Source organism: Lepus europaeus, chromosome 18 (assembly GCF_033115175.1).
Source record: "Lepus europaeus isolate LE1 chromosome 18, mLepTim1.pri, whole genome shotgun sequence".
Taxonomy (NCBI): domain Eukaryota; kingdom Metazoa; phylum Chordata; class Mammalia; order Lagomorpha; family Leporidae; genus Lepus; species Lepus europaeus.
This window is the reverse complement of record NC_084844.1, coordinates 2,872,477-2,898,087: the sequence shown is the minus strand read 5'-3', so window position 1 is coordinate 2,898,087 and position 25,611 is coordinate 2,872,477. Positions and strand designations below refer to the sequence as shown.

Below are 25,611 nucleotides of genomic sequence, written 5' to 3'. Positions count from 1 at the left end.
GGACGTCGGCCACGCTGGGTGGCGCTGACCGCTTTCCCCAGGTTACCTTTCCGGGCAGCGGGGAGGCCACAGTCCTGTGGCTAAAGTTCTTTCTGGAAGGATCTGGAGTCACACTTGGGCGGCCAGGAAAGGAGGCTGCTCTGGAGATGGGGCCCTGGGGACTCTTCTTAGAGCCCGGGATTCTGTCCGAGGAAGAGACAGGCGGTGAGGGAGACGGTCACCACAGCAGGGGGGGGCGCGTGAGGAGCAGCTGCGCTTTCCAAACAGGCAGGCAAAGGGAGACAAGCAGCTGCGGGCGGCGGGAGGGCCACCTGCCGGTCACCCCCAAGCCCCACTGCCACGTGCTGCTCACTGAAGGCAGAGCACAGGGCACGTCCTCCAGAGCCCTTCCAGGACCAGATGCCAAGGGCCCAGCAAGGAGGAGACCCCTCGAGGCCCTAGGCGCCCCGACCTGCACCCCCAGATGGCCGAATGCCCCTTCCAGGGGAGCTGCTGCGGCTCCCCAGCGCCATCCCTCCCTGCCCACAAGGACATTGCCCCATGGAGCACTGGTGGCTGCCACACAAAGATGACACCGCTAACCTAGGACAGTGCTGTGAGGGTCCAACGTGGCCCCGACGAGGGGCAGAGGAATCCTGCCCGGACCTAAGCCACGCTCGGGCATTTCCTTGACAACCAATTGGGCCTGGTTGGAAAGGGTCCTCCCGGGGGAGCTGCCCATCACACACACAGGGGCTGGGGTCAGCGAGGGCGGCACCGCCCAAGCACTGCCCTCCTAAGACACGCCCACCCATCAGCACAGGACAGAGCCACTCACCGCAGGTAGAAGAGCACGTAGGCCTGCTGGTTCAGGACCACCTTGACATTGCTGGAGTGGACCAGGGAGTCGTTCATCTGGTACCACTGTCCATTGCTTGCCTAGGCAGCACAGGGTGGGGCAGGAAACAGTCAACAAACACTGCACAGTCCTTCCTTCATAAAGGGGAACTTAAGACCTGCTGCTGGTCACTGCCTACACCCAGCTGCTACAGGGCGCTACGGCACACGTTGTCTGTGTAAGCCTAGGTGTGACATCAAAGCCAAGCGTCAGGCCCAGCTCCCACCCAGGCCCCACTGGGCGGAACTGGCCCTTCCTGAGGACATGGAGGTGGGCCCAGCGACACAGCAGCTCCCACCAATGCTCGGCCTGCACCAAGTTTCCCCCAGGACTGAGAAGCACCGCGGGCAGCCCCCGTCTGGCCTCTCCCACAACCACTACAGGTGCCTGCAGAACGGCCCTGCAAAGACATCTGTCACCCCACCACGAAGCAACGGTAAGGACCTGAACACAACCACGAGGGCAGACGCTCTGCAGGGCCAGAGCTGGCCTGGCGGGGGCACTGTGGGCTCCCCAGCAGGCCCCGTGGGCACGCGGCACTCACCTTCACGTAGCAGTAGTAGTGCCCGGCATGGCAGCTGTAGCCTGAGTGCACCAGGACGGCATAGAGCCCATAGGTGACAGGCTCGCCACTGCTCTGGGACATGTAGGGACGGATATTCAGGAATTCCGGATAGCCAACATCCTGTCCAAAAAGGAGAAGGAAAGGCAAATGAACCCTGCTTGTGGAAGTGAGGGTCAATTCGCCCTCTCTGCCCTCAGCCCAGGGAACACCCAGTGCAGCTGGTCTTTAACACAGCAGTGGCAGGGGAGAGGGGGTCTGCAGGCTGCAACGGGCGGGGCCCCCTGATCAGTGGTTACAAAGCAAGAAGCCGTGGAGGGCGTCTTGTCCAGTAGACTGGTAGGAAACCAGTCCACCCTCGTCCCTGCCCTGTGTCTGCACCGGTTCTCTCCATCCCTGCCTCCAGCGGTGAGCACAACAGCCCCTCAGCCCACTCCCGGCACGATGCCCTCCCAAGGAAGGAGGGGGAGAGAGCGCTGTGCGCCTGGGCTTCAGGCAGGTCTGATCAGCACAGCCACAGTGAGCTAAATTTATGTTTCTTTCTTTGTTTGAAAGGCACAGTTACAGATATAAAGGGAAACAGAGAAAGAGAGATCTGCCATCCACTGGTTCATGTTATGGCCAAATGGCCATAACAGGGCTGGGCCAGGCTGGAGCCAGCAGACAGGAGCTCCATCCAGGTCTCCGACGCAGGTGGATCATCCACTGGCTTTCCTAGTACCTTCGCAGGGAGCTGGACTGGAAGCAGCGCAGCTGGCACTCTGCTATGTCAGCGTTGCAAGCAGTGGCTTAACCTATTTTGCCACTCCATCAACCCCCATGAGCCAAATTTTCAATAGACTGGTTAAGAACAGAGGTCAGGCCAGAATTTATTTATTGTAGCAACTGACAATTTTTTATAGGAAAAATATTTTTAAAAATTATCTTCGGGACCCGTGCTGTGGTGTAGCAGGTAAAGTAATGCTGGCATCCCATATGGGCACCAGTTTCAGTCCTGGCTGCTCCACTTCCCATCCAGCTCTCTGTTGTGGCCTGGGAAAGCAGTAGAAGATGGCCCAAGGCCTTGGGTTCCTGTACCCACATGGGAGACCGGGAAGAAGCTCCTGGCTCCTGGCTTTGGATCGGCATGGCTGTTTCAGCCAGCTGGGGAGTGAACCAGCGGATGACCAGCGGATGGAAGAACTGTTGCTCTCTCTGCCTCTCTGTAACTCTTCCTTTCAAACAATCTTTAAAAAAAATCTTTTAAAAAATTATTTTTTTATTTTTTGACAGGCAGAGTGGACAGTGAGAGAGAGAGACAGAGAGAAAGGTCTTCCTTTGCCGTTGGTTCACCCTCCAATGGCCGCCGCAGTTGGCGCGCTGCGGCCGGCGCACCGCGCTGATCCGATGGCAGGAGCCAGGTGCCTATCCTGGTCTCCCATGGGGTGCAGGGCCCAAGCACTTGAGCCATCCTCCACTGCACTCTCTGGCCACAGCAGAGAGCTGGCCTGGAAGAGGGGCAGCCGGGACAGAACCGGCGCCCCGACCGGGACTAGAACCCAGTGTGCCGGCGCCGCAAGGTGGAGGATTAGCCTAGTGAGCCACGGCGCCGGCCTAAAAAATTATCTTTTAATAATATGAGATTTAACTCCATTTCTACCTATACACATAAATCCGTTTTGAACTGCAGTATAATTTACAGTGAAAAGCAGATTTCAGGTATAAGCTCAATGAGTTCTGACAAGAGTATACTGCTGGGGCCGGCGCTGTGGCGTGGTGGGTAAACCTGCCATCTACAGTGCCGGCATCCCCTATGGGCGCCAGTTCGAGTCCCGGCTGCTCCACTTCCCATCCAGCTCTCTGCTGTGGCCTGGGAAAGCAGTGGAAGATGGCCCAGGTCCTTGGACCCCTGCACTAGTGTGGGAGACCTGGAGGAAGCTCCTGGCTTTGGAGCGGCACAGTCTGGGGCCGTTGCAGCCATCTGGGGAGTGAACCAGCGGATGGAGGATCTCGCTCTCTCTCTGTAACTCTGCCTCTGCCTCTCTGTAACTCTGCCTTTCAAATCAATAAATAAATCTTCAAAAAAAAGAGTATACTGACTGCTAGAATCCTTACTCCAACCAAGACCTAGAATCCAGCCTAGAAAATCCCCCTGGGTCCCGGCCACAGTCTCCATCTCAAAAACACGCCGTTTTGATTTCTGTCACTACCGACCAGCTTTGTCTGCTTTTGAACTTCACATAACTAGAATCACAACACGTATTCTTTTTTTGTGTCTGGCTTTTTTAGACCAAAATGATGGCTGTGAGATTTACCTAGGTACTCTGTCCTAGTCGACAACTCCACATCTCAAAGGTCAAATACATACAACAGGCTCAACAGCCCCAAGCCAACCTTGTCAGTTTGTGGTTCCAAAAACCAAATTGACTGTTTCTCAAACTGGGTTCCCCTGGACATCTGGTCCCAGGAGGTGTGCACAGGGGAACACGAACTCCCTCGGAAGAACCACACATACTCATCCTCTGCCCAGTGCCCAGCCCAGCCTGGCACATACAGCATTAGAAAGAAAAACCAGGGCCAGTGCTGTGGCACAGTGGGTAAAGCCATCACCTGCAGTGCCAGCATCCCACATAAGTGCCTGTTCGGGTCCTGGCTGCTCCACTTCCAATCCAGCTCTTTGCTATGACCTGGGAAAGCAGTGGAAGATGGCTCAAGTGCTTGGGCCTCTGCACCCATGTGGGAGACCCAGAGGAAGCTCCTGCCTCCTGCTTAGGATCGGCGCAGCTCCAGCCATTGTGGCCATTTGGGGAGTGAAGCAGCAGATGGAAGACCTCTCTCTGCCTCTGCCTCTCTGTAACTCTGCTTTTCAATTAAAAATGAATACATAAATCTATAAAAAAAAAAAAGAAAAAGAAAAAGTAAGACAAACCAACAATCACATTTAAGGTTCTTCACACTATATTCTCCTTAGAGACTGAAACCGTTGGAGCCGGTGTTGTTGCATAGTGTGTGAAGCCACACCTGTAACAACAAATCCTATACGGGTGTCAGTCCACATCCCGGCTGCCCCACTTCCGATCCAGCTCCCTGCTATGGCCTGAGAAGAGCAGTGGAAGATGGCCCAAGAAGCTGGGCCCCCAAAACCCACGTGGGAGACCCAGAGGAAGCTCCTGACTGTGGCCTGGTTCAGCCTTGGCTGTTGCGGCCATTTGGAGAGTGAACCAGAGGATAGAAGATTCTCTCTCTCTCTCAGAAAAATAAACAATTTTTAAATTTTTATTAAAAAAAGAGAGATTAAAATGCAACATAGTTTAATAAAGGCTCTGAGAAGGCCTGAACTTAAGAACCATCTAACTGTAGCTTGGCATTTCCCAAACTCAGACATTAGCACTCTGCAGCTGCTCTTGGGAAACACTGATCCGAGCAGGACCCCAGCAGACAAGGGCCTTGCCCCAAACCACACACAATGACCTAAGAACAGAACTCTGGGGGCTGGGGTTGTGCCTGTGACAGCAACAAACTATGTGCACTGGCAGGGGTTGCAGGTGCTCCACTCTGGTCCAGCTCCCTGCTGATGTGCTTGGGAAAGCAGCGGATAGTCTTGGGCCCCTGCACCCACGAGATGTGGATGGAGTTCCAGCTCCTGGGTCACTGTGGCCTAGCCTTGGCAGCCATTTGGGCAGTGAACCAGCAGATAGAAGAGCTCTCTGTGTAACTTTGCCTTTCAAATAAAAATAAAATCTTTTATTAAGGATTATGCTTAACCCAATGCTTCTCAGGCTCCAATTTTTTTTGTTAAGATTTATTTTATCTATTTGAAAGGCAGAGTCACAGAGAGGCAGAGGCAGAGAGAGAGAGGTCTTCCATCTGCTGGTTCACTCCCCAGATGACCGCAATGGCTTTGAATGCGCTGATTCAAAGCCAGGAGCCAGGAACTTCATCTGGGTCTCCCAGGTGGGTGTAGGGGCCCAAGGACTTGAGCTATCTTTTACTGCTTTCCCAGGCCATAGCAGAAAGATGGATTGGAAGTGGAGCAGCCAGGACTCGAACAAGCGCCCATATGGGATGCCAGCACTACAAGAGGTGGCTTTATCCGCTATGCCACAGTGCTGGCCCCAAGATTTATTTTATTTATTTATAGAGAGGGAGACAGAGAGGGCTTCCATCTGCTGGTTCACTCCCCAAGTGGCTATAACAACTGAGGCTGGGCCAGGCTGAAGCTAGGATCCAGGAGCTTCTTCCCGGTCTCCCACGTGGGTGCAGAGGCCCAAGGACCTGGGCCGTCTTCCACTGCTTTCCCAGGCACATTCGCAGGGAGCTGGATCAGATGTGGGATCAGACGTGGAGCAACCAGGACTTGAACCGACACCCATATGGGATGCCGGCATTCCAGACGACAGCTTAACTCACTATGCCATAACGCCAGCCCCAATAAAATAAATCTTTTAAAAAAATCAACAGAACTCTAGATTTGTATGAAATACATCCACCATTAAAATATTATTTTGCAAAAAATAGATCTGTATCCCACAAAAAGCCACTGCAAGCACCCGCACCTCTGACAGAACCCAGGACGCGGCCCAGGAGCCGGCAGCTCCGCGCCCATCACATCACTCTCAAGGACGCCTGGCCTTCCACCCACACCCCTACAGCAGACAGGGGAGGAGGAGGATCAGCGTGACAGCCCTCAAACCTGCCTGCAGACAAGGGATTGTTTCCAAAAGGCAGGTTCTAGACCCGGATTCGCCATCTGGAGAAAAGCCAGGCACAACCGATTCTGACGCCGAGCACGGCCCGCTGGGCGCCTGCGGGCACGGCACTCACCTTGGTGATCTTCCCGCCACTGAAGTTGGCAAAACGCTTGAGCGAGAGGGTCAGGACGTTGGACGTCCTGTGGATGCTGAAGCGCTTGCTGGCTGGAACCTTCTTCTTGCACCTTTGAGAGGGGAAGGGAAAGGCGTCAGGGTGTGCTGTGGCTCAGGCGGGCTGCTGTGGGGACGGAGCCCAGAGACAGCAGAGCTAAGGCAGACTGAGAAAGACACAGCAACGTTCGCAGGAAGAGGAGTCAGAGCGAGGCAGCCACGGGACAAGCGGGACATGCACGTGGGGAGGCAGCAGGTGAGCAGGCTCGTGTGGGACCAAGCGGGCAGAAGCGAGCAGCTTCTGGACTTGAGGACACATTTAAAGAGGAAAAGGCTTGGCACGGAAAGAACTGGAAAAGCAGGGACTATTTGGCGATCGCAGCTTTAACACGACCTAGACATCAAGACGCCTGCCCACGGACACCACAGGCCACGAAGAGGACAATGCAGGAGATACATCTGCTGAACCAGAAAACCACCCAGGATGGCTTCAGTGAAAAGCAGAAGCCACAGGACTCGGCGCGTAGAGCAGGAGGGAGGTCAGGCAGACGCCCTCTGCCGTACCCTGGGCGTGGGGCAGCCACAGCCCCTGCTTCACGTGCTGGTGCACGGCGAGTCTGCGGAGCAGTGGCCAGCGCTGTGGAAACAGAGGCCGTGAGGGGCCTGGCTTCACGTCACTGGTGTGGGCAGAGGTTTGTTAGGACGCCACAGAACACTCAGGAAACACAAGCAGTGGTCACCAAGGGCGGCAGGGGCCCGATGGGTATCAGGTGAATCCTTCTGGAAGGTTCCGCCTCCCCCAGGAGTGCAGGACTTACCTGGCGCACATGTAGGCATTCTCCCCACTCAGGACATCTGGTGTCACAAAAAGTTCCAGGGCGCGCACAATATCTGCAGCTTGCTGAGGACAAAGACGGACAGGGATGGTCAGCAGGAGAGAAGGCTGACGCAGGACACGGCCGGTCTAAGGCCCGCTCCAGGCTGCGGCACTGACTCCCACGGGGCGTGTCTGCTCCCGGCCCCTTCCCAAACTGGAAGCAGGGGCTTCAGAGCCCACGAGCTTCTGTGTCCCAGAACTCCCTGGCACGGCAGCTCTGTCGCCGTCTGTGCCTCGACACAAACCCAATTCCAGCTTTTCTGGAACAAAGGGAAGAGGTACAGGAGAAGGCCAGAAAGAGACAAACGACGGGTTCTGCCGAGGGCGGGGATCCTACACCCCCTCTCCCTTCTCTCTTGATCGTTTGCCCCCGCTGCTGTTTTGCCCTCTGCCTCACCCTGTGCCCGGGCCATACCCGGATCTCCAGCGCTATGTCCAGGTAGGGGTCGTACGTGTCCGAGACGCTCTTGCACAGCGAGCACTTCACTGCAACAGAACAAGCAGGCAGTGGGTGGGCGGCCATGGGCGCTGCTGCTGCCCACGAGTGCACGCCTGCTCCCTGATCACGCCTGCTCCCTGATCCTAGAGCCAGCAAGCCCTGGAGACCAGGGGCTCTCAGACGCCCCTGCCTCCCCACTCACGGGGCCCGGCCCCAGCTAAAGGGCGACGGTCACAAATCCAGGAGCCAACAGAGAGGTAAGGGGGAACGGCACCCTCATCACTTTCCAGACGATGGCAGCGGGAGAGGCTCTTCCCAGACCTGCTCGTGGGAGCCAACTGCTCCGTGCCCAGGCAGGCGAGTGTCTCACAGAGAGCAAGGCAAGGCCCAGGAGCTTGGACACCTGCCCGGGTCTGTGCAGCCAGGAGGAGCTGGCCTGCACCTGAACGCTCAGGATGTCCGGGTCACAGCTCTGCTCACCTCGTGATCTGAGGTACCCGCCAAAAATCTGATGGACCAAGGTGGTGGCCTGCGTCTGACGATCCAATCTGAAAGGAGAGCACAGCCTTGAAGAGGTCGGCACCGCACCACGAGGATGCCACGAGCTGGGATGACACCGGAAACCTGCCGCGTGCCACAAGACAGCACACCTGATCCTCCACCCCCGGGGCCTCTGAGCAGAGCCCTGACCCCTGAGCGCCCTCTCCCGACATCAGCTACTTCAAACCTCCATCCGCTGCCGGTCCTGATCCCCCCAGCAGGGAACCTGGCCACCCATAGACAGTGAGGGTGGAAACGCACCTGCACCCCACCCGTCTCGCGCTTTCTCTCCAGTCGCACTTACAGCAGGCCCAGGCCTGGGTCCCTCAGTCTACTCCCCAGATGGCCACCACGTGGCTGGGCCTCCTGGCTGGTGAGGGCTAGAGCAGACATGAGCAGGAACAGAGCCCACCCGCCTCCTTGTCAGCCAGGACACAGGGGGAGGGGCCCTGCATGCAAGTTTCCCCGCAGCGCTGAGTCCCATGGGACTGGAGGCACCCTCAGCTTCAGGGGCCGACTCCCCCTGCTCCCTGGAGGCGCACAGCCCCCTAGGGTGGGAGCTTGTGCGGGAGCACCCTGAACACACACTCCGTCTCCAGTCTGCTCCCAGCTCCCCTGCTGCCTATGTCTGCCCTGGCTCACTCCCAGGAGACTGCGCCCCTCTAGCATACACACAGACCTCCGGGCACAAATCCCACACTGGCTTTGGGGTCTTCTTACCAGAAGACCAGGACACCATGACAGGCTGCCCCTCCCCAACACAGGTCCCTGGGCCCCACTTGCCAGTCACTCACTCCGAGTGTTTACAGGCACTACGTGGCGCTGCTTGCAGAGCTCTGGTCACAGCCGCCGAGTGGCCGCGCCAGCAGCAGCCGCGGCCCGCACTACAGGCACCAGGCCCCGGCCCCTCATCCGGTTGATGTAACTACGGACTGCACTGCTTCCCAGCCTAGGAGCGCCAACACAATGCAGCGACCAGCACAGCCTCATCCAAACTGAATTTTGCAAAGTGAGGGAATGAAAACCAAACTGCCCTCATCTGCCATCACCACCACTTATCCAGAGAAGGGGCTTTGCAGCTTCCAAACCAAGCAAAGACACACCCCCAGCGCAGCCTGGAACCTGTGGGCAGCTGCCCCTCGCGTCATCAGAGGCCGACAGCACCCACTCCCAGTACAACCAGAGGTGGGACAACCTCGACCACCAATCAGGACGCATCCCAGCAACCTGCCTCTCCTCTCCTGAGCCGGGGGTGCCAGGCCTCACAGAGAGGGAGCCCTGGCGTCACACACTAACCACGCCGGGTTAAGGAGGCACAGTCCCCAAAGGCATGGCATGGGTCCTAGTGGGAAAAGGCAGAAGGCAGGCTGCCGAGATCAGATGGGAAAGGGGGAAGAATCAGGGTCGGGAAAGACACCCCGCACTATGAAGGAGCTGCGGTCTGCTGAGGAGCGTGCACTTCCCTGTGCTGCCAGAGGTGGCGCCCTGGGGTTAAGACTCTGGAAGGTCACCAGGGTCCCAGGAGAAATGTGTAGCCCCACAATGGAGGCTCCAAGCAACGCTAACACCAGAACCAGCACACAACACTCCAGGCCGAACTGACCGCTTCCAGGTAAGACTGAACTCAGCAGACATAGAAGAAACAAAATCGCTTCAGAAATGAAGACTGTATTCACTGCTAAAGAGAGACCAAATCCCCGAGGACAGAGCCCGGGGGGGGGGGGGGGGCTGGGGGAACGGGACACACACACACACACACACGTGTGCGTGGCTGTGGCACCATGGGACAGGCAGGCTGCTTGGGACCCCCGCAGCCCAAACCCGAGCCTCTGCTAGGGGCCCAGCTCTTCTACTTCCTGCTAATGTACAACCTGGGAAGGCATCAGGTGATGGGCTAAGGACTTACGGCCCTCCTGCCCACTTGTGGGAGACGCAGAAGCCCCTGGCTCCTGGCTCCAGCCTGACCCAGCCCTGGCTGTTGTGGCCATGTGGGGAGTGAACCAGGGGATGGAAGATACCCCCTCCTCACCCTGTATCTCCACCTTTCAAATAAATATTTTCTAAAAAAATATTTATTTATTTATTTGAAAGAGTTACACAGAGAGAGGAGAAAGAGAGAAAGAAAGAGAGAGGTCCTCCATCCGCTGGTTCACTCCCCAATTGGCCACAACAGCTGCAGCTACGCCAATCTGAAGCCAGGAGCCAGGAGCTTCTTCCAGGTCTCCCACGTGTGTACAGGGGCCCAGGGAGTTGGGCCACCTTCTACTGCTCTCCCAGGCCATAGTAGAGAGCTGGATCAGAAGTGGAGTAGCTGGGACTTGAACCAGCGCCCATAGGGGATGCGGCACTGCAGGTGGCAGCCTCACCTGCTACACTGCAGCGCTGGCCCCATAAATATTTTAAAAAACAAAGAAATTTTAAAAATCACTATCATTTTGACCCAGTAGATGAACATGGTAGGAATGATGTCCCTATAAGAACTTAAAAGCAGCCAGGAAGTTTGCACCGCCCAAACTTTCACTCTGCCCAGCCACTTGTCCTGGAGCCACGACCTGCTGCCCCCCTGATGGGCGCTAGCAGGAAGCCCAGACTGGAACCAGAGCTGGGACACGAACCCAGAGTCAGGTAAGGGCTGCAGGTATCCCAAGCCGTGTGTTAACTGCTACACCAAATGATTTTTATAAATGATTTATATGAAAGGCAGAGCCACAGAGAGACAGACAGGGGTCGGTCTTCCATCCACTGATTCACTCCCCAGATGGCTCCGATGGTTGGGGCTGGGCAGGCTGAAGCTAAGACCCAGGAACCCCAGCTGGGTTTCCCACGTGGGTGGCAGGGGTCCCAGTACATGGGCCATCCTCCACTGCCTTCTCAGGCGCGTTAACACGGAGCTGGATTGGAAGCACAGCAGACAGGACTTGAACCAGCGCTCTGATATGGGATGCTGACCTCACAGGTGGTGGCTTAACTGGCCATGCCACAACACCACTCCCAGCTCCCAAGTGATTTTGAAAAGACGGGGAACTCCGTGGCAGCAGCTAAACATCCTGAGAAGGATTTACTCAACTCCTTCTGCTGGGACAGAGCTACTCACTGCCTGCCCAGCCCGATCCGGCCGCGGTCCCTCAGCTGTGCTCTCTGGGGGGCAGTCCTCCCTGTGGGCTCCAGGCCAGGCACTGCGATGCAAGCTGTGCCCCATCTACCAGGAGAGCCTGGGTAGAGAGGCGGCGTGGGAAACCCCTGGGGGGCTGGGGCGGCGAGCACGTACTTGGCGCAGCCGTTCAAGCAGGCCTTCTGCATGGCGTCGATGGTGTACCGGAGAAACTCGTGCGCGTCCTCTTGGTTCCCAAAGCGGAAGTGCCGAGCAATCTCTAGGGGAGGGAGAGCGGGCAGAGGTGCTCAGGCCTTCCTTTGGCCAGCGCAGCACGGGTTACACTCGGTCACGGTGCTAGCATCTACACAGGGCTCAGACGCCAACAACAGACCCAGCCTTTCTGCCAGGGGGCAGTGCAGCCGCGGTGACGGCACTGATGCGCACCTGCCCCAGCCCGTGCGTGCCTCAACGATCATTCCTTGTCTCTACACCAGACGGGACACCTGCACACAGGGTGCTAGCACCTCATGCGGGGGGGCCTTTTCCCCTCCCAGCCATCCCCCGGCACCCCAGTGGGTGCTGAGCAGGTGCGTCCTTACTTTTCAGATCTCGGATGAAGGAGACGGGCTTGATGGCGTTGCCGCTGTTGGCGAAGGCCTGGACGATGTGGTTCTGCATGACGCACAGCATACAGAAGCCCCCCTGGTGGCCTGCAACACAGAGGAAGAGCCCATGACGACAGCCTCACCCTGACACAATCATGAAACAGAAGGGCATGGCGTCTGTGACAAGGGCTGAGCGGGAGACCCCAGAGCCCCAAGGGCAACGTGGGGACCACCCAGGAAGCGTCTCCCATGCTGGACCGCACCGGCACCAGGACCCCCGCGAAGCTGGAGCGCGGCAATCCCACCCTCTCCCGGGCTCAGTGCTGCCTGGCCCCAGCCCCTTCCCACACGTCACAAGTTTTATTTACCCGGGAGAGAGCAGGTCTGCTTTCCAAGGGAATCTGAGGAGCACGTCTATGCTGACTTCTGAGTGACAGCGTGCGGTCAGCAGGCCTCCTGACGGCCCTGCCCGCTCCTCAAACGTGCAAACCCTGCTCCCTGGCTCCTGCTTAGCACAGCAGGTCCCGTGTCGGAACGACACACCTGTCAGCTTCCAGGTAAAGCACAGGCACATCTCTCACGTGCTGGGCGCGGTCGCTCGGCGCGCGGGCTACCAGTCTGCCTCGGCACACCCCAGCAGCTACGCCGAGGAGCTCCCACTCGTCAGAATTTAGACCGGTCAACCACAGAATGACACACAGCCTGCTGACTATCATATCCACGTAAAAATGCTAGAATTTACACAACACCACACACGCACACACATGCCTTTTCATAAAAAATGGCTGTGAAACAATGGCCATTACATAACAGGCAGCCTTTCATTTTTCATTTTGGCCTGTTATTTGCCTTTTTCTTTGTTTAAAAACATTTACTTATTTATTTGAAAGAGCTACGGAGTTGGGGGGGAGAGACGGAGATCTTCCACCTGCCAGTTCAGATGGCTCCTCAGATGGCCAGGTTGCAGCCGGGAACTTCATCTGGGTCTCCCACGTGGGAGCAGAAACCCAAGCACTCGGGCTGGCCTCTGCCCTTTGCCTAGGCCGTTAGCAGGGGACGGAATCGAAGCGGAGCAGCCAAGACGCTGGCACTGCAGATGGTGGCTGACCCCACCGCACCAGCCCCTCATTTGCCTTTTCTAATCATATCTAAATTTCTATTATTTTTAAAACATTTAAGTTAGAGGCAGAGAGAGATAACTTCCATCTACTAATTCATTCCCCAAACGCCACAGTGGCCAGGGCTGAAGCTGGCCGAGCTCCCCACACGGGTGAAGGAATTCTGCGCTGACAGAAAGCTGGGGTCAGGGATCAGTCCCAGGCGCTCCACCGCGCGACACAGGCAGCTCCACAGCTAGGCCTTTGTTCCAAAGACAATAAAGGCTGGGGCAGTCAAAAATCAGCCATGAACTAATACAGTTACCAGAAAGAAAACAAACTAACAAATGCTAAATACAGCTTCTTTTTCCAAACCCAACTCTAGGTAGATATTTACTACAGAAGATGTGCAGGCATTCTATCTTTAAAAAGAAAAGGGAGAATGGGCCGTCCTCTGCTGCCTTCCCAGGTGCATTAGCAGGGAGCTGGATCAGGAGCGGGGCAGCTGCGACTGGAACTGGCGCTCATATGGGATGTTGACAAATGAGGCAGTGGCCAACACCACCCCCCACCCCCCACCCCAATTTTTATATACTCCAAATAGACTGCTAAGTGGTAACAAAGTAAAAGCCATTTGTAACATACATAGAAATAAAATGTGTGACACGAGTTCAAAGGTCACATTTTTTGTTTCTTATTTAAAGATTTATTTATTTATTCCAAAGCCAGAGACAGAGAGACCTTCCATTACCTGCACTCCCCAAACGGCCACAGCAGCCGGGGCTGGGCCAGGCCAAAGCCAGGAGCTGGAGCTCCGTCCGGTCCCGCCGTGTGGCAGGGGATTACGCACTTTGGCCACCTCTGCCTTCCCAGGCACAGCAGCATGCCGGGTCAGCAGAGCAGCTGAGGCTCAGCGCCGTCTGAAAGGCGACCAGGGTCTCAAACTACTCACTGCAACCGGCACCTCTGCCTGATTTCTAAAAGCCATTTTCTGCAGTTTTAGCACAAGTACATGTAGCTAAGTACTAACCTGTCCTGCTTTCCAACCCACAAACAGGCGTCTACACTCTGTAGTCCTTGGGGAGGCGGGTCTCCAGTGGCCGCCATGGCCGGGAGGGGCACCCAGGAGCTGAACCCCTCCTCGGCCCACGGGGCCCCGCCCCCGCCACACAAAAGCTCCAGTCGAATGTGCTGGGTAACCTTTTCTGAAAGGTGACAGCAGGCTACGTTCTGAAGTAACTACGCCCGCTCAGGCAGGGAACGTAAAGTCTCAGGGAACTTCGTCCTCTGGGCGCCGAGGGACTTTGGAGCTTCTACACCAGGCTGTGAGCAACAGCACCTGTGGCTGCCACGCCCTCCCCGACCGCCAGATCACCGCCGGCCTGAGCCCTGCTCCCAGCACTCCACGCCAACGGCCCCTCATCACTTCACCTGTCTTTAAACAGGTCTTTCCTCACTGCCTGGTGGCTCTGCTCTGTCTGTATTCCCCATGCCGATCCTGACTGTTGCAGCGTCCGTCTTCCAGGGTGGGGCTGGTCCCTTTAAATGTTTTTTTTCCAATGAATAAAACTCAATTTAATGCTGTTGAATTTGTTTTCCTTTTACAGCTAGCACTTTGCGTCTTGCTTAAGAAATCCCCCGGCCCAAGGTCAGAAAGATATATTTGTAAGTTTTGCTTTTGACAGTTAAGTTCTTAATCCTTTTTTTTTTTTTTTTTGGACAGGCAGAGTTAGACAGTGAGAGAGAGAGAGAGGGAGAGAAAGGTCTTCCTTTTCCGTTGTTCACCCCCCAATGGCCACTACGGCTGGCGCTGCGCCAATCTGAAGCCAGGAGCCAGGTGCTTCTCCTGGTCTCCCATGGGGTGCAGGGCCCAAGCACTTGGGCCATTCTCCACTGCCCTCCTGGCGCCACAGCAGAGAGCTGGACTGGAAGAGGGGCAACCGGGACAGAACCGGTGCCCCAACCGGGACTAGAACCTGGGGTGCTGGCGCCGCAGGCAGAGGATTAGCCAAGTGAGCCAAGGCGTCAGCCCCTTAATCCATTTTTATGCAAACGATGTGACATGAGAACTCTGTTGCTTCCCACATGTAAAACCAAGTTTTGTTTTGTTTTTTTTTTAAGTTCCATTTATATCAAATGGTAGATCCCTAGGGCTGGCATTGTGGTACAGCAAGTTAAGTCATCAGTTCACGTCCTGGCTGCTCTGCTTCCAACCTAGCTTCCCATCAATGCACCTGTGAGGGCACCGGAAGTTGACACAATGGCCTGGGCCTCTGCAGCCCCGTGGGAGACTAGGATGGACTCCTGACCCAGACTTGTCTGTCGCAGCCGTCCGGGGAGTGAATCAGAGACGGAAGATCTGCTTTCCGTTTCTCTCTGCTGCTCTTTCAGATAAATAAATCAATAAACCACAATTGAGAATGAAAGATGCACGCATGAGATGCTCATATAGAGTTCCAGAAATCCTTTAAATACATAAATAAATAGTGCAGCCATACGGAGATTCAGAATGCAGCCACATCTCTGCCCCTGGGCTCCCACCCTGTGCCCTGGTCAGCGTGCCGGCCCTGGGCTCCCACCCTGTGCCCTGGTCAGCGTGCCGGCCCTGGGCTAACACATGACACCTCAGCCTCAGTCACTTCACGGATGACTGCGCACACCCTCTCTCATGTTCTTCTTAAATACATTTATTATCGGGGCCGGCACTGCGGCACAGTGGACTCAGCCTCTGCCCGAGGCACCAACACCCCATAGAAGCACCTGCTCTTGTCCCAGCTGCTCCACTTCCGATCCAGCTCTCTGCTGTGGCCTGGGAAAGCAGTGGGAGGTGGCACAGTCTTTGGGCCCCTGCACCCGCATGGGAGACCCGGAAGAAGTTCCTGGGTCCTGGCTCCTGGCTATGGGTCAGCCCAGCTTATCTCTGGCTGTTGCAGCCATTTGGGGAGTGAACCAGTGAATGGAAGACCTTTCTCTCTGTCTCTAACCCCACCTCTCAAATAAATAAAAATGAAATCCTTAGGGGCCGGTGCTGTGGTGTAGCAGGCAAAGCTGCCGCCTGCAGTGCCAGCATCCCATGAGCGCCTGTTAGAGTCCCGGCTGCTCCTCTTCTGATCCAGCTCTCTGCTATGGCCTGGGAAAGCAGAAGATGGCCCAAGTCCTTGGGCTCCTGCACCTGCACCTGCATAGGAGACCCAGAAGAAGCTCCTGGCTTTGGATTGGCTCAGCTCTGGCCATGGCAGCCAACTGGAGTGAAACGGATAGAACTCTCTCTCTCTCCTCTTCTCTCTGTATAACTCTTTTAAATAAATAAGTAAATCTTTAAAAATAAATTTTTTTTTAAAAAAAGGTTCCTTTATGTCTTTAGAGAGATTCCATCGCTGGCTCGTTTCCCAGATGTCCACAGCAGCTGGGGCTGGGCCGGGCGGAAGCCAGGAGGCAGGAGCTCCACCTGGATCTCCCACGTGGGCGGCAGAGGCTCGAGCAGCTGCCTTCCCAGGATGCACATCATAGGAAGCTGGGTCAGAGTGGAGCCAGGACTTCCTCCCAGGCACCACCATGGGACATGGGGGCCCCAAGCAGAAGTCTAGCCCTCCTCAGTGCCCCCCACTTCCGTTTTAGAATCAACTGGAGTTAGGGACCTGCACACGCATATGTGGAGAACAACATGTCCACAGTATTCCTCTCCCCTGGGGAGGCAGCTACAGCTCATTACCCTTCAGGGAAGCTTTTCTACACATATCTTGCTAGATGTGGGGCTGGGTACTTTCATTTTGTGTCATTATAAATCTTTTTTAAATAGCCAATTTCTCACCAACTGTTGTGTGGTGTAGGTGAACTGGTAAACTGGTGTATACTGGTATCTCTGGGTATGTTGGTATCTATGTAGCCACACTGCCACACTGCCTTTGCCAGCGTCTGACTCGGCTTCGCACTCCCGTGTTTGCTACGCAGAAACACACCGCGTGCACCTGACAGGGGTGAGCCCTCCCTGCTTCCTCCTCACTCCCTGCGTGGCTGCTCCACGGGAGCACAGCACATTCAGCACAGGCAGGGGCAGGCCCTCCTGGCCGCAGTCCTGGCTTTGACGAGAGGCTCCCGGCACCTCCTCGGAGGCCGGCGCCTTTCCTGGGCTCTGGGGCTGCTCCTGCCCCCTGTCAGTACCGTTCAATCATGAACTTGGGAAGGCGGAGGCATCTGCTTCCAGGTGACTGTCCTCTTAGTTTGTTAATGCAGAGACAAGAATTAGTTAACTGAAGTAGCAGAGCTGACAGGGACTTCCGTCCCGCTTCCCATGTGCCAAGTGGGGCTCCAAGCACTGGACAGAGCTCGTCTGCACCTCACACAACTCTGTGAGGAAGACAGCGCTATCACTCAACAAAACAGGAACAGAAGGCGTAGCAAGGTCACGGAGCGGTCTCAAGGACAGCGACTCCGCGGCAGAAGCAGGTGCAGAGCCGGCAGGCCGGACCCAGCCTCACGCTGGGATCGCTCGCTGTGCGGACTCCGCGATCGCGGTTACGTGAGCATGTGAGCTGCTCGGTGTTGAAGCGTCCGCTCTGCTGGTGTTGTCTAGAATTTGTATGACTACGTCCCTGCATTTCTTTCTCATTGTCCTCCTTCACTTCTGTCGTCCGAGCGTGGGAGAATCCCCTGAGGTGAGCTGGGACTTCCGCTCCCTGGAGTGGTTTCCCGGCTGTGCTCCGGAAACTGCCCCGGCCTGGCGTCTCTCCGAGGGAAGACTCTAACCGCTGCGGCGGCTCCTCAGGCTGTGAAAGCCTCTGCGGGCTGTGTGCGTTCCTCACGTCCCGTGCGTCTTTATCTGCCCTTGTGCTACTCTTTCCTGACTTCTACTCTGGGGACTGTTTTACAACACACGGTAAACACTGGTGCACCAGAGATAAAGGAACTGGAAACACGGATTTCAGAAGCAGCATCTTTGAAAATCCTGGCTCTGTCTGGCTACGTATTGGCAGCAGAGTTTGGAGAACACGACCCCACCTGAGTGACTGGCTTTTGTGGCCCATCCTGCAGCAGGCACCGCTCAAAGCCAGGTCTTATCAGTTCCGCAACCCCGTGCGCGAGCCAGGTGGGCGTGGCAGCGCGAGGGCGCGAGGCTCACTCACAGTTGCGTGCGTGCTCCTGGGAGAGCAGGTAGTTGGCCAGCGGTGGCGTGTAGGTCAAGCACTGCACGGTGGAGTTCAGGAAGCAGGTGTTGCCCAGGTTGTGCAGCCCTGCACCCACGCGGAAGACGCGCTCCCAGCTCAGGGACAACCGCTCCGTGGGGAAGAGCACTTTCTGGGGGGCTGGGACCCCGTCACTGGCCCCCTCCAGTGCATTCTCGCTGCCTGAGAAAGGGCGAGGGAGAGGAACACCGTTAGCTCAGCTCAGGTGGAGAGCACTCTCTGACACACACTGGACATAGCCCCGCAGGGTGCGCTCCCCCGCTCCAGACGCCCTGTGGATGACAGGACCTGGCTGGGAGGAGCAGCTCAAGGAACCAGGCCCAGACACGCTCACCCCCCTGCAGCCCACCCGTGTCCCCTTCCTCCTCCCAAGTCCCGCCTCTGTCCCATTAATCCCAGGGCAGGGGTGTGGAGTGCCAGGGTGCCTTCCCCCCAGCCGTCCTGCCACCGCCTCCACACCCGTACCCGGTCTCCTGGCCGGGGGCGCCTCGGCACTGCGGGGGCGGCCGGCCCCCTCTGTCCTGGGGTTCAGCAGCACATATTTGCTCTTCAGGGCGTCCAGCTGGAAGGAGAGGCTCCTGCGGGCGGGCTCGAACTCGATCCTCTGCAAGAGGACCCTCTTGGCGGAGGACGCCAGGAGCTTCCCCAGGTCCCCATCGTCGGCCGCGTCCCTGCGCCCGGGCTTCAGGGCTTCCTTCAGCTTCTCCACGATCGGCATGGCGCAGCACTGCGGGGACAAGACAGTCACCGCCCAGTCAGCAGCGCAGTCCCGGCAACGGCCGCGCTCTGGTGATCAGGACGCCAGCCCAGAAGCGCGTCCCTCGGTCCACTGCCAGGCCTTAGGGCCTTAGGGCAGCGGGAACAGGAAGCTCCCTCTCTCGGAGCCAAAGCCCCCACCGAGGACGGGGACGGCACTGGGGCGCCGGGACCGTCCCGGCCATGCGTGCCCCTCCAGACACTCATCGAGGGCTCTGGCCGCTGCACTTGGTGCTACTTCCTTCAAAAGGCCATCGAGTGGTCCTAAGCACTTACCAAAACGAGGGAAGCACTGATCCGCGTACCCACCAGCGACGCGGGCACACAAATCCACGCAGCAAGGGAATAAGCCTGCACGCTGGACACGCACGCACGCACGCCGCACGGGCTTGGGCTGCTCACTAGGAAGGCCACAGGCCACATGTGGCCACTGAGCACGTGAAACAGGGCCCGTTCAGAGACGCGCCGCAACTGCTGAAGCACACACCGGGGCCGGCACTGGGGCTCAGGGGTTAAGTCATCGCCTGTAACACAGCATCCCATGTGGGCACCGGTTCAAGTCCCAGCTGCTCCATTTCTGATCTAGCTCCCTGCCAATGCACCTGGGAGAGCAGTGCAAGATGGCCCAAGTGTTTGGGCCCCTGCACCACATGGGAGACCCAAATGGAGTTAAAGGCTCCTGGCTTCAGCCTGGCCCAGTCCCCGCCACTGTGGTCATTTGGGGAGTAAATCAGTGGATGGAAGATCTCTCTCCCTCTCTCTGCCCCTAACTCTGCCTTCCCAATAAAATAAATCTTAAAAAAAAAAAAAAAAAAAAAAGCATACTCCAGGGGGACGGTGCTGTGCCATAGCAGGTTAAAGCCCGGTCTGTAGCACCGGCATCCCACATGGGTGCCACTTCGAGTCCCAGCTGCTCCACTTCCAATCCAGCTCTCTGCTATGGCCTGGGAAAGCAGTAGAAGAATGGCTCAGTCCTTGGGCCCCTGCACCCAAGTGGGAGACCAGAGGAAGTTTCTGGCTCCTAGCTTCGGATCAGCGCATTCTGGCCATTGCGGCCATTTGGGGAGTGAACCAGCGGATGGAAGACCTTTCTCTCTCTGCCTTTCTGTAATTCGAGCTTTCAAATAAAGAAATCTTTTTTTTTTTTTTTTTAAGGCATACTCCAGATATCGAAATCAAGAAAAGAATGTAAAGTGGCTCTAAGTTGCAGGCCGGCAGTGTCTTGAGGTGGGATTTTATACACAAGGGTTAAATAAAGGAAATGGCGGCAACTTCCCCTGCTTTCCTTCAGTGCGGCCGGTGGCCACTTAATCGTGTCTGTGGCTTGCAGCGAATTTCTATTTGATGGTGCAGGACAAATTCCATCTCAACATAAGGGGGAGGGAGCACGAGGCAAGGTGACAGGCGAGGGAGAGTGCGGCGGTGGAGAGGAGCCGGGGGCTTCACGGGCGCTCACCACGTGTGCCGGCGGCCAGCTCACAGGGGCCAGGACTGCCCCATCGTCCTCAGCTATGAAATCCAAGGACAATGCCTTCACCTCTCCAAGCCTCCAATTCTTTACTTGCAAAACAGTCCCCAACATGGTTCAAAGGGGATCAGACACAGACCCTGGGGAGAGGCTCCTAGTGCACACAGGACCCTGGGGAGAGGCTCCTAGGTGCACACAGGACCCTGGGAAGAGGCTCCTAGGGCACACAGGACCCTGGGGAGAGGCTCCTAGGAGCACACAGGACCCTGGGAAGAGGCTCCTAGGGCACACAGGACCCTGGGGAGAGGCTCCTAGGGCACACAGGACCCTGGGGAGAGGCTCCTAGGTGCACACAGGACCCTGGGGAGAGGCTCCTAGGAGCACACAGGACCCTGGGGAGAGGCTCCTAGGAGCACACAGGACCCTGGGGAGAGGCTCCTAGGAGCACACAGGACCCTGGGGAGAGGCTCCTAGGGCACACAGGACCCTGGGAAGAGGCTCCTAGGGCACACAGGACCCTGGGGAGAGGCTCCTAGGAGCACACAGGACCCTGGGGAGAGGCTCCTAGGGCACACAGGACCCTGGGGAGAGGCTCCTAGGAGCAGATACAGAGACTGTTGCAGGAAGACCCCCGTTCCCGCCCCCCATCGCCACCCTGGCCTCGCTGATCCACCACCCTCAGCTGGGAGCTCAGAGCCCAAGCTTCGAATAGTTGAGCCACACTCAGAAAAGCATGTCCCGGGCCAGCCTTCCAGCACTGGGGATGAAGCTGCGCTGGCAACCCTGGCTGCTCGGCTTCCAATTTCGCTTCCTGCTAATGTGCTGGGAAGGCAGTGGGAGATGGCCCACTCGGGGCACCCACATAGCTCCAGGCTCCTGGCCCAGCCCTGACCCTTGCAGCCATTTTTGGAGTGAACCAGGAGAATGGAAGATCTCTTTCTCCCTCCCTCTGTAACTCTGCCTTTCTAATAAATAAATAAATCTTGAAAAGAAAAAACGAGAGCAAGAGACAGCCAGCAAGAGACCAGGCTGGGCTAGGGTGGGCGTCAGGAGACAGGACTCGACCCAGGCCGCCCAGCGCTGTGGGACAGCCCAGTCACTCGGGCCACCACTGCTTCCTCCACAGGTCTGCACTGCTGGCAGGAAGCTGGCGTCAGGAGCCAGAGCTGGAATTCAAACCGAGGTATTGTGCAGGGCACGGGCACCTCGACCTCCAGCCTAAACACCTGCTCCAAAACTCACTCGCAGGAAACAAGCGTGAAAGCCTTTCCGAAGGGAAACGACCTGAGGCTGCTCGCCAACCGAAGGGTCCCTGCCGGGTCTCGGGGGAACGGGGTGGACTGTAACCAGGCCGGAACCGTGCCGGCTACCTGGGTGTCTGCGCACTGGCCGGGTCTCGGGGGTAACAGCATGGACTGTAACCAGGCCGGAACCGTGCCGGCTCACCTGGGTGTCTGCGCACTGGCCGGTCTCGGGGGTAACGGGGTGGACTGTAACCAGGCCGGAACCGTGCCGGCTACCTGGGTGTCTGCGCACTGGCCGGTCTCGGGGGTAACAGCATGGACTGTAACCAGGCCGGAACCGTGCCGGCTCACCTGGGTGTCTGCGCACTGGCCGGGTCTCGGGGGTAACAGCATGGACTGTAACCAGGCCGGAACCGTGCCGGCTACCTGGGTGTCTGCGCACTGGCCGGTCTCGGGGGTAACAGCATGGACTGTAACCAGGCCGGAACCGTGCCGGCTCACCTGGGTGTCTGCGCACTGGCCGGGTCTCGGGGGTAACAGCATGGACTGTAACCAGGCCGGAACCGTGCCGGCTACCTGGGTGTCTGCGCACTGGCCGGGTCTCGGGGGTAACGGGGTGGACTGTAACCAGGGCGGAACCGTGCCGGCTCACCTGGGTGTCTGCGCACTGGCCGGGTCTCAGGGGTAACAGCATGGACTGTAACCAGGCCGGAACCGTGCCGGCTACCTGGGTGTCTGCGCACTGGCCGGGTCTCAGGGGTAACGGGGTGGACTGTAACCAGGCCGGAACCGTGCCGGCTCACCTGGGTGTCTGCGCACTGGCCGGGTCTCAGGGGTAACAGCATGGACTGTAACCAGGCCGGAACCGTGCCGGCTACCTGGGTGTCTGCGCACTGGCCGGTCTCAGGGGTAACGGGGTGGACTGTAACCAGGGCGGAACCGTGCCGGCTCACCTGGGTGTCTGTGCACTGGCCGGGTCTCAGGGGTAACAGCATGGACTGCAACCAGGGCGGAACCGTGCCGGCTCACCTGGGTGTCTGTGCACTGGCCGGGTCTCGGGGGTAACGGAGTGGACTGTAACCAGGCCGGAACCGTGCCGGCTCACCTGGGTGTCTGTGCACTGGCCGGGTCCCGGGGGAACGGGGTGGACTGTAACCAGGCCGGAACCGTGCCGGCTCACCTGGGTGTCTGTGCACTGGCCGGGTCTCGGGGGTAACAGCATGGACTGCAACCAGGGCGGAACTGTGCCGGCTCACCTGGGTGTCTGCGCACTGGCCGGGTCCCAGGGGAACACGGTGGACTGTAACCAGACCGGAACCGTGCCGGCTCACCTGGGTGTCTGCGCACTGGCCGGTCTCGGGGGTAACGGGGTGGACTGTAACCAGGGCGGAACCGTGCCGGCTCACCTGGGTGTCTGCGCACTGGCCGGTCTCAGAGGTAACGGGGTGGACTGTAACCAGGCCGGAACCGTGCCGGCTCACCTGGGAGTCTACACACGGACCTGCAGCGTCGGCCTGCACCATGGAGCAGGTCTGACCGGCCAGGTGCTGTCCTGAGCCCCCAGAATCAGCCACTCCTGGACTCGGAGCTGCTCCATCAGCACAGGTGTCGGCGCCTGTGCGGAGCCCAGCGAGACCGTCACACAGGGCGACAGGCGCGGAGCCCAGGCTGCGAGCACGACCAGGAAGAAGTCACCGGTTACGGGGCACTGCCCCCGCACACACGCTAACCGGCCGAGGCTGCACTGCACACGGCGCGAACACGGCCAGCTGCTCCGTGTCCTCGCCCTGCCAACCGAGAAACTCAGGGCCGAACCCCCGCCCAGCGATGTCCCCTCCAGCCTCACTCGTTTCCCGGGCATTCACGCCGGCGTCTCCGAGCTCATGAGCCAGAGAGGACGGGCGCCAAGCGTTCGCTGCGTGGGTCTGCTCCTTAACTCCAGTTAAAACCATCGCGGTGACCGCCCAAACCGGAAGTCCTTTGGGGCTGACGTCACAGGGCAGCAGGTGAATCGGCGCGGACTCCGCTCCTGCTGAGGCGCCTGGGGGAGCAGCAGCCGGCCCGGCCGCGTGGAGTCCCCGGGCAGCCCCGCGGGAGTGACCCAGGGCACAGCACCCCCCGCATCCGTCATTCCGCCTCTCGGATAAATAAACCATGCACGGGGGGGGGGCGGCGGGCACCAGGGCGGGTTCGGGGCCCCTCCGGCCAGTCTGGGCCCTCCCGTCCCGGCGGGCACCAGGGCGGGTTCGGGGCCCCTCCGGCCAGTCTGGGCCCCCCCGTCCCGGGGTCCTGCACAGCAGCTTCTCCCCCGACCCCGAGGCGCCAAAGCCTCCCGGGCCGACCGCGGGGCGCAGGGGCTGGCTAAGGCGGTCACACACAACTTTCCGAGCCGTGACGTCAGCCTCGCCCCGCGCAGTCACCTTAAAATGACCCGGCCGAGGCCCGGGAGCCCCCGCCTCCGCCCTCCGCGTCGCAGTCCCAGGGTCGCCTGCTCTCGGGGCTCGGCCGCGAGCTGCGGGCAGAGCCCGGGCCGGGGTCCGCTCCCCGCCGCGGGCGCCCCCCGCCCGGCCCCGCGCCCCCAGGCGCGCTCCCCGCCCCCGTCCGGCGCGGGCCCGCTCGGCCTGTCCGTCCCCCGCCGGCCCGGCCCTGGGACCCTCCTCGGAGCCCTCCGGAGACGCCCGGGCAGCGCCGCCAGGGGCCCGGTGCCCTCCGCGCTGCGCGCCCCCGCCGTCCCGGGCGCGCCCCCGCGCCCCCCGCACCTACCCAGGGGTCTCGGCCGGGCCGCCTCAGGCCCGCGCGGCGCCGGCCTCTCCACAGGCTCGCGGCGCCTCACAGCACCATCCGGGCCTCCGGCGCCGCACACACGTGTCACCGCCGCGCTTAAAGGCGCCGCGCGCAGCCGCCACGCGGTGCTCCCGCCGAAAGGCCCGGGCGCCTTTAGGAGGCGGACCTAGCCCGGCCCCTCCGCCCCGGGCCCGCCCACTGCAGCCCTACGCACCGCCTACGTCATCTCCTCACGCCGCGTCCCCGCCCGCCTACGCCGTGACGCAAGCGCGCAGAGCCGAAGCCGCCCCGCCCCCAGGCCGAGTCGCGCGAGCTCCTGCGGGCGCCGCGCTTCCGGGTCGGCCGGCGGGCGGGCGGGGCGCCGGGCTGGCTGCGCGCGCACGGGTGCGCAGAGGAGCGAGCCCCGCCCCGGAAGGGGAGGTGGGGCGGCCCCGCGGGGCTTCTGGGCACGTCTCGGCCTCGGACCGCGCAGGCGCGGCGTGGGCAGGGGCGGCGAGGCTGAGGCCCCCAGGGCACCCGGGGCCGGCCGCCGCCACGCCGGCATCCTCCGTGGGCGCCGGTTCGAGTCCCGGCTGCCCCACCTGCGGTCCAGCACCCTGCTGACGGCCAGGTCCCTGGGCCCCTGCACCCACGCGGCTGTGGCCTGGCGCAGTCCTGGCCGTTGGCCATTTGGGGAGTGAACCAGCGGATTCAAGATCTCCCTCCCCTCTCTCTCACTCTTCTTTTCAAATAAATTTTTTTGTTGACAGGCAGAGTGGACAGTGAGAGAGAGAGAGACAGGGAGAAAGGTCTTCCTTTGCCGTTGGTTCACCCCCCAATGGCCGCTCCGGCGGCGCACCCCACTGATCAGGAGCCAGGTGCCTCCCCCTGGTCTCCCATGCGGGTGCAGGGCCCAAGCACTTGGGCCATCCTCCACTGCCCTCCCGGGCCACAGCAGAGAGCTGGCCTGGAAGAGGGGCAACCGGGACAGAATCCAGCGCCCCGACCGGGACTCGAACCCGGGGTGCCGGCACCGCAAGGCGGAGGATTAGTCTAATGAGCCGCGGCGCCGGCCTCAAATTTTTTTTAAACGCTAAAGCAAACAAGCCGTGCGAGGTGAAGCCTGTACCCCGTCCACGCGCGGCTCCCGGCTCCACTCCACTCAGACCGGGCCTGCTGGACTCGCGGGGGGGTTGTGTGTGGATGGTGGGCGCAGCTGGGTTCCGCCCAATTCTGCCCTAAAGATTGGGGTGCTTAGGACCCTT

At 59.1% G+C, this 25,611-nt stretch overlaps 1 protein-coding gene across 3 annotated transcripts in view; it reads right to left on the bottom strand.

Annotated features, from left to right (window-relative positions):
• The window catches only part of USP36 (ubiquitin specific peptidase 36), a 38,304-nt gene extending 13,898 nt beyond the window's left edge, over positions 1 to 24,406 (bottom strand). Inside the window, exons 1-12 of one of the 3 annotated variants that reach the window (XM_062175353.1) lie at positions 24,347 to 24,406; positions 18,581 to 18,842; positions 18,056 to 18,277; positions 11,830 to 11,940; positions 11,405 to 11,507; positions 8,077 to 8,144; positions 7,555 to 7,643; positions 7,099 to 7,181; positions 6,243 to 6,354; positions 1,422 to 1,562; positions 818 to 918; positions 47 to 182 (exon numbers count right to left, since the gene is read on the bottom strand). In XM_062175353.1, coding sequence (XP_062031337.1) covers positions 47 to 182; positions 818 to 918; positions 1,422 to 1,562; positions 6,243 to 6,354; positions 7,099 to 7,181; positions 7,555 to 7,643; positions 8,077 to 8,144; positions 11,405 to 11,507; positions 11,830 to 11,940; positions 18,056 to 18,277; positions 18,581 to 18,833 — 1,419 coding nt within the window. In that variant the 5' untranslated portion in view covers positions 18,834 to 18,842; positions 24,347 to 24,406. Of the gene's footprint in view, positions 1 to 46; positions 183 to 817; positions 919 to 1,421; positions 1,563 to 6,242; positions 6,355 to 7,098; positions 7,182 to 7,554; positions 7,644 to 8,076; positions 8,145 to 11,404; positions 11,508 to 11,829; positions 11,941 to 16,743; positions 17,088 to 18,055; positions 18,278 to 18,580; positions 18,843 to 24,346 lie in introns of those variants that run through there. The other 2 variants (XM_062175352.1, XM_062175354.1) reach the window with 2 other exon arrangements.
• Positions 24,407 to 25,611: the final 1,205 nt, after the last annotated feature.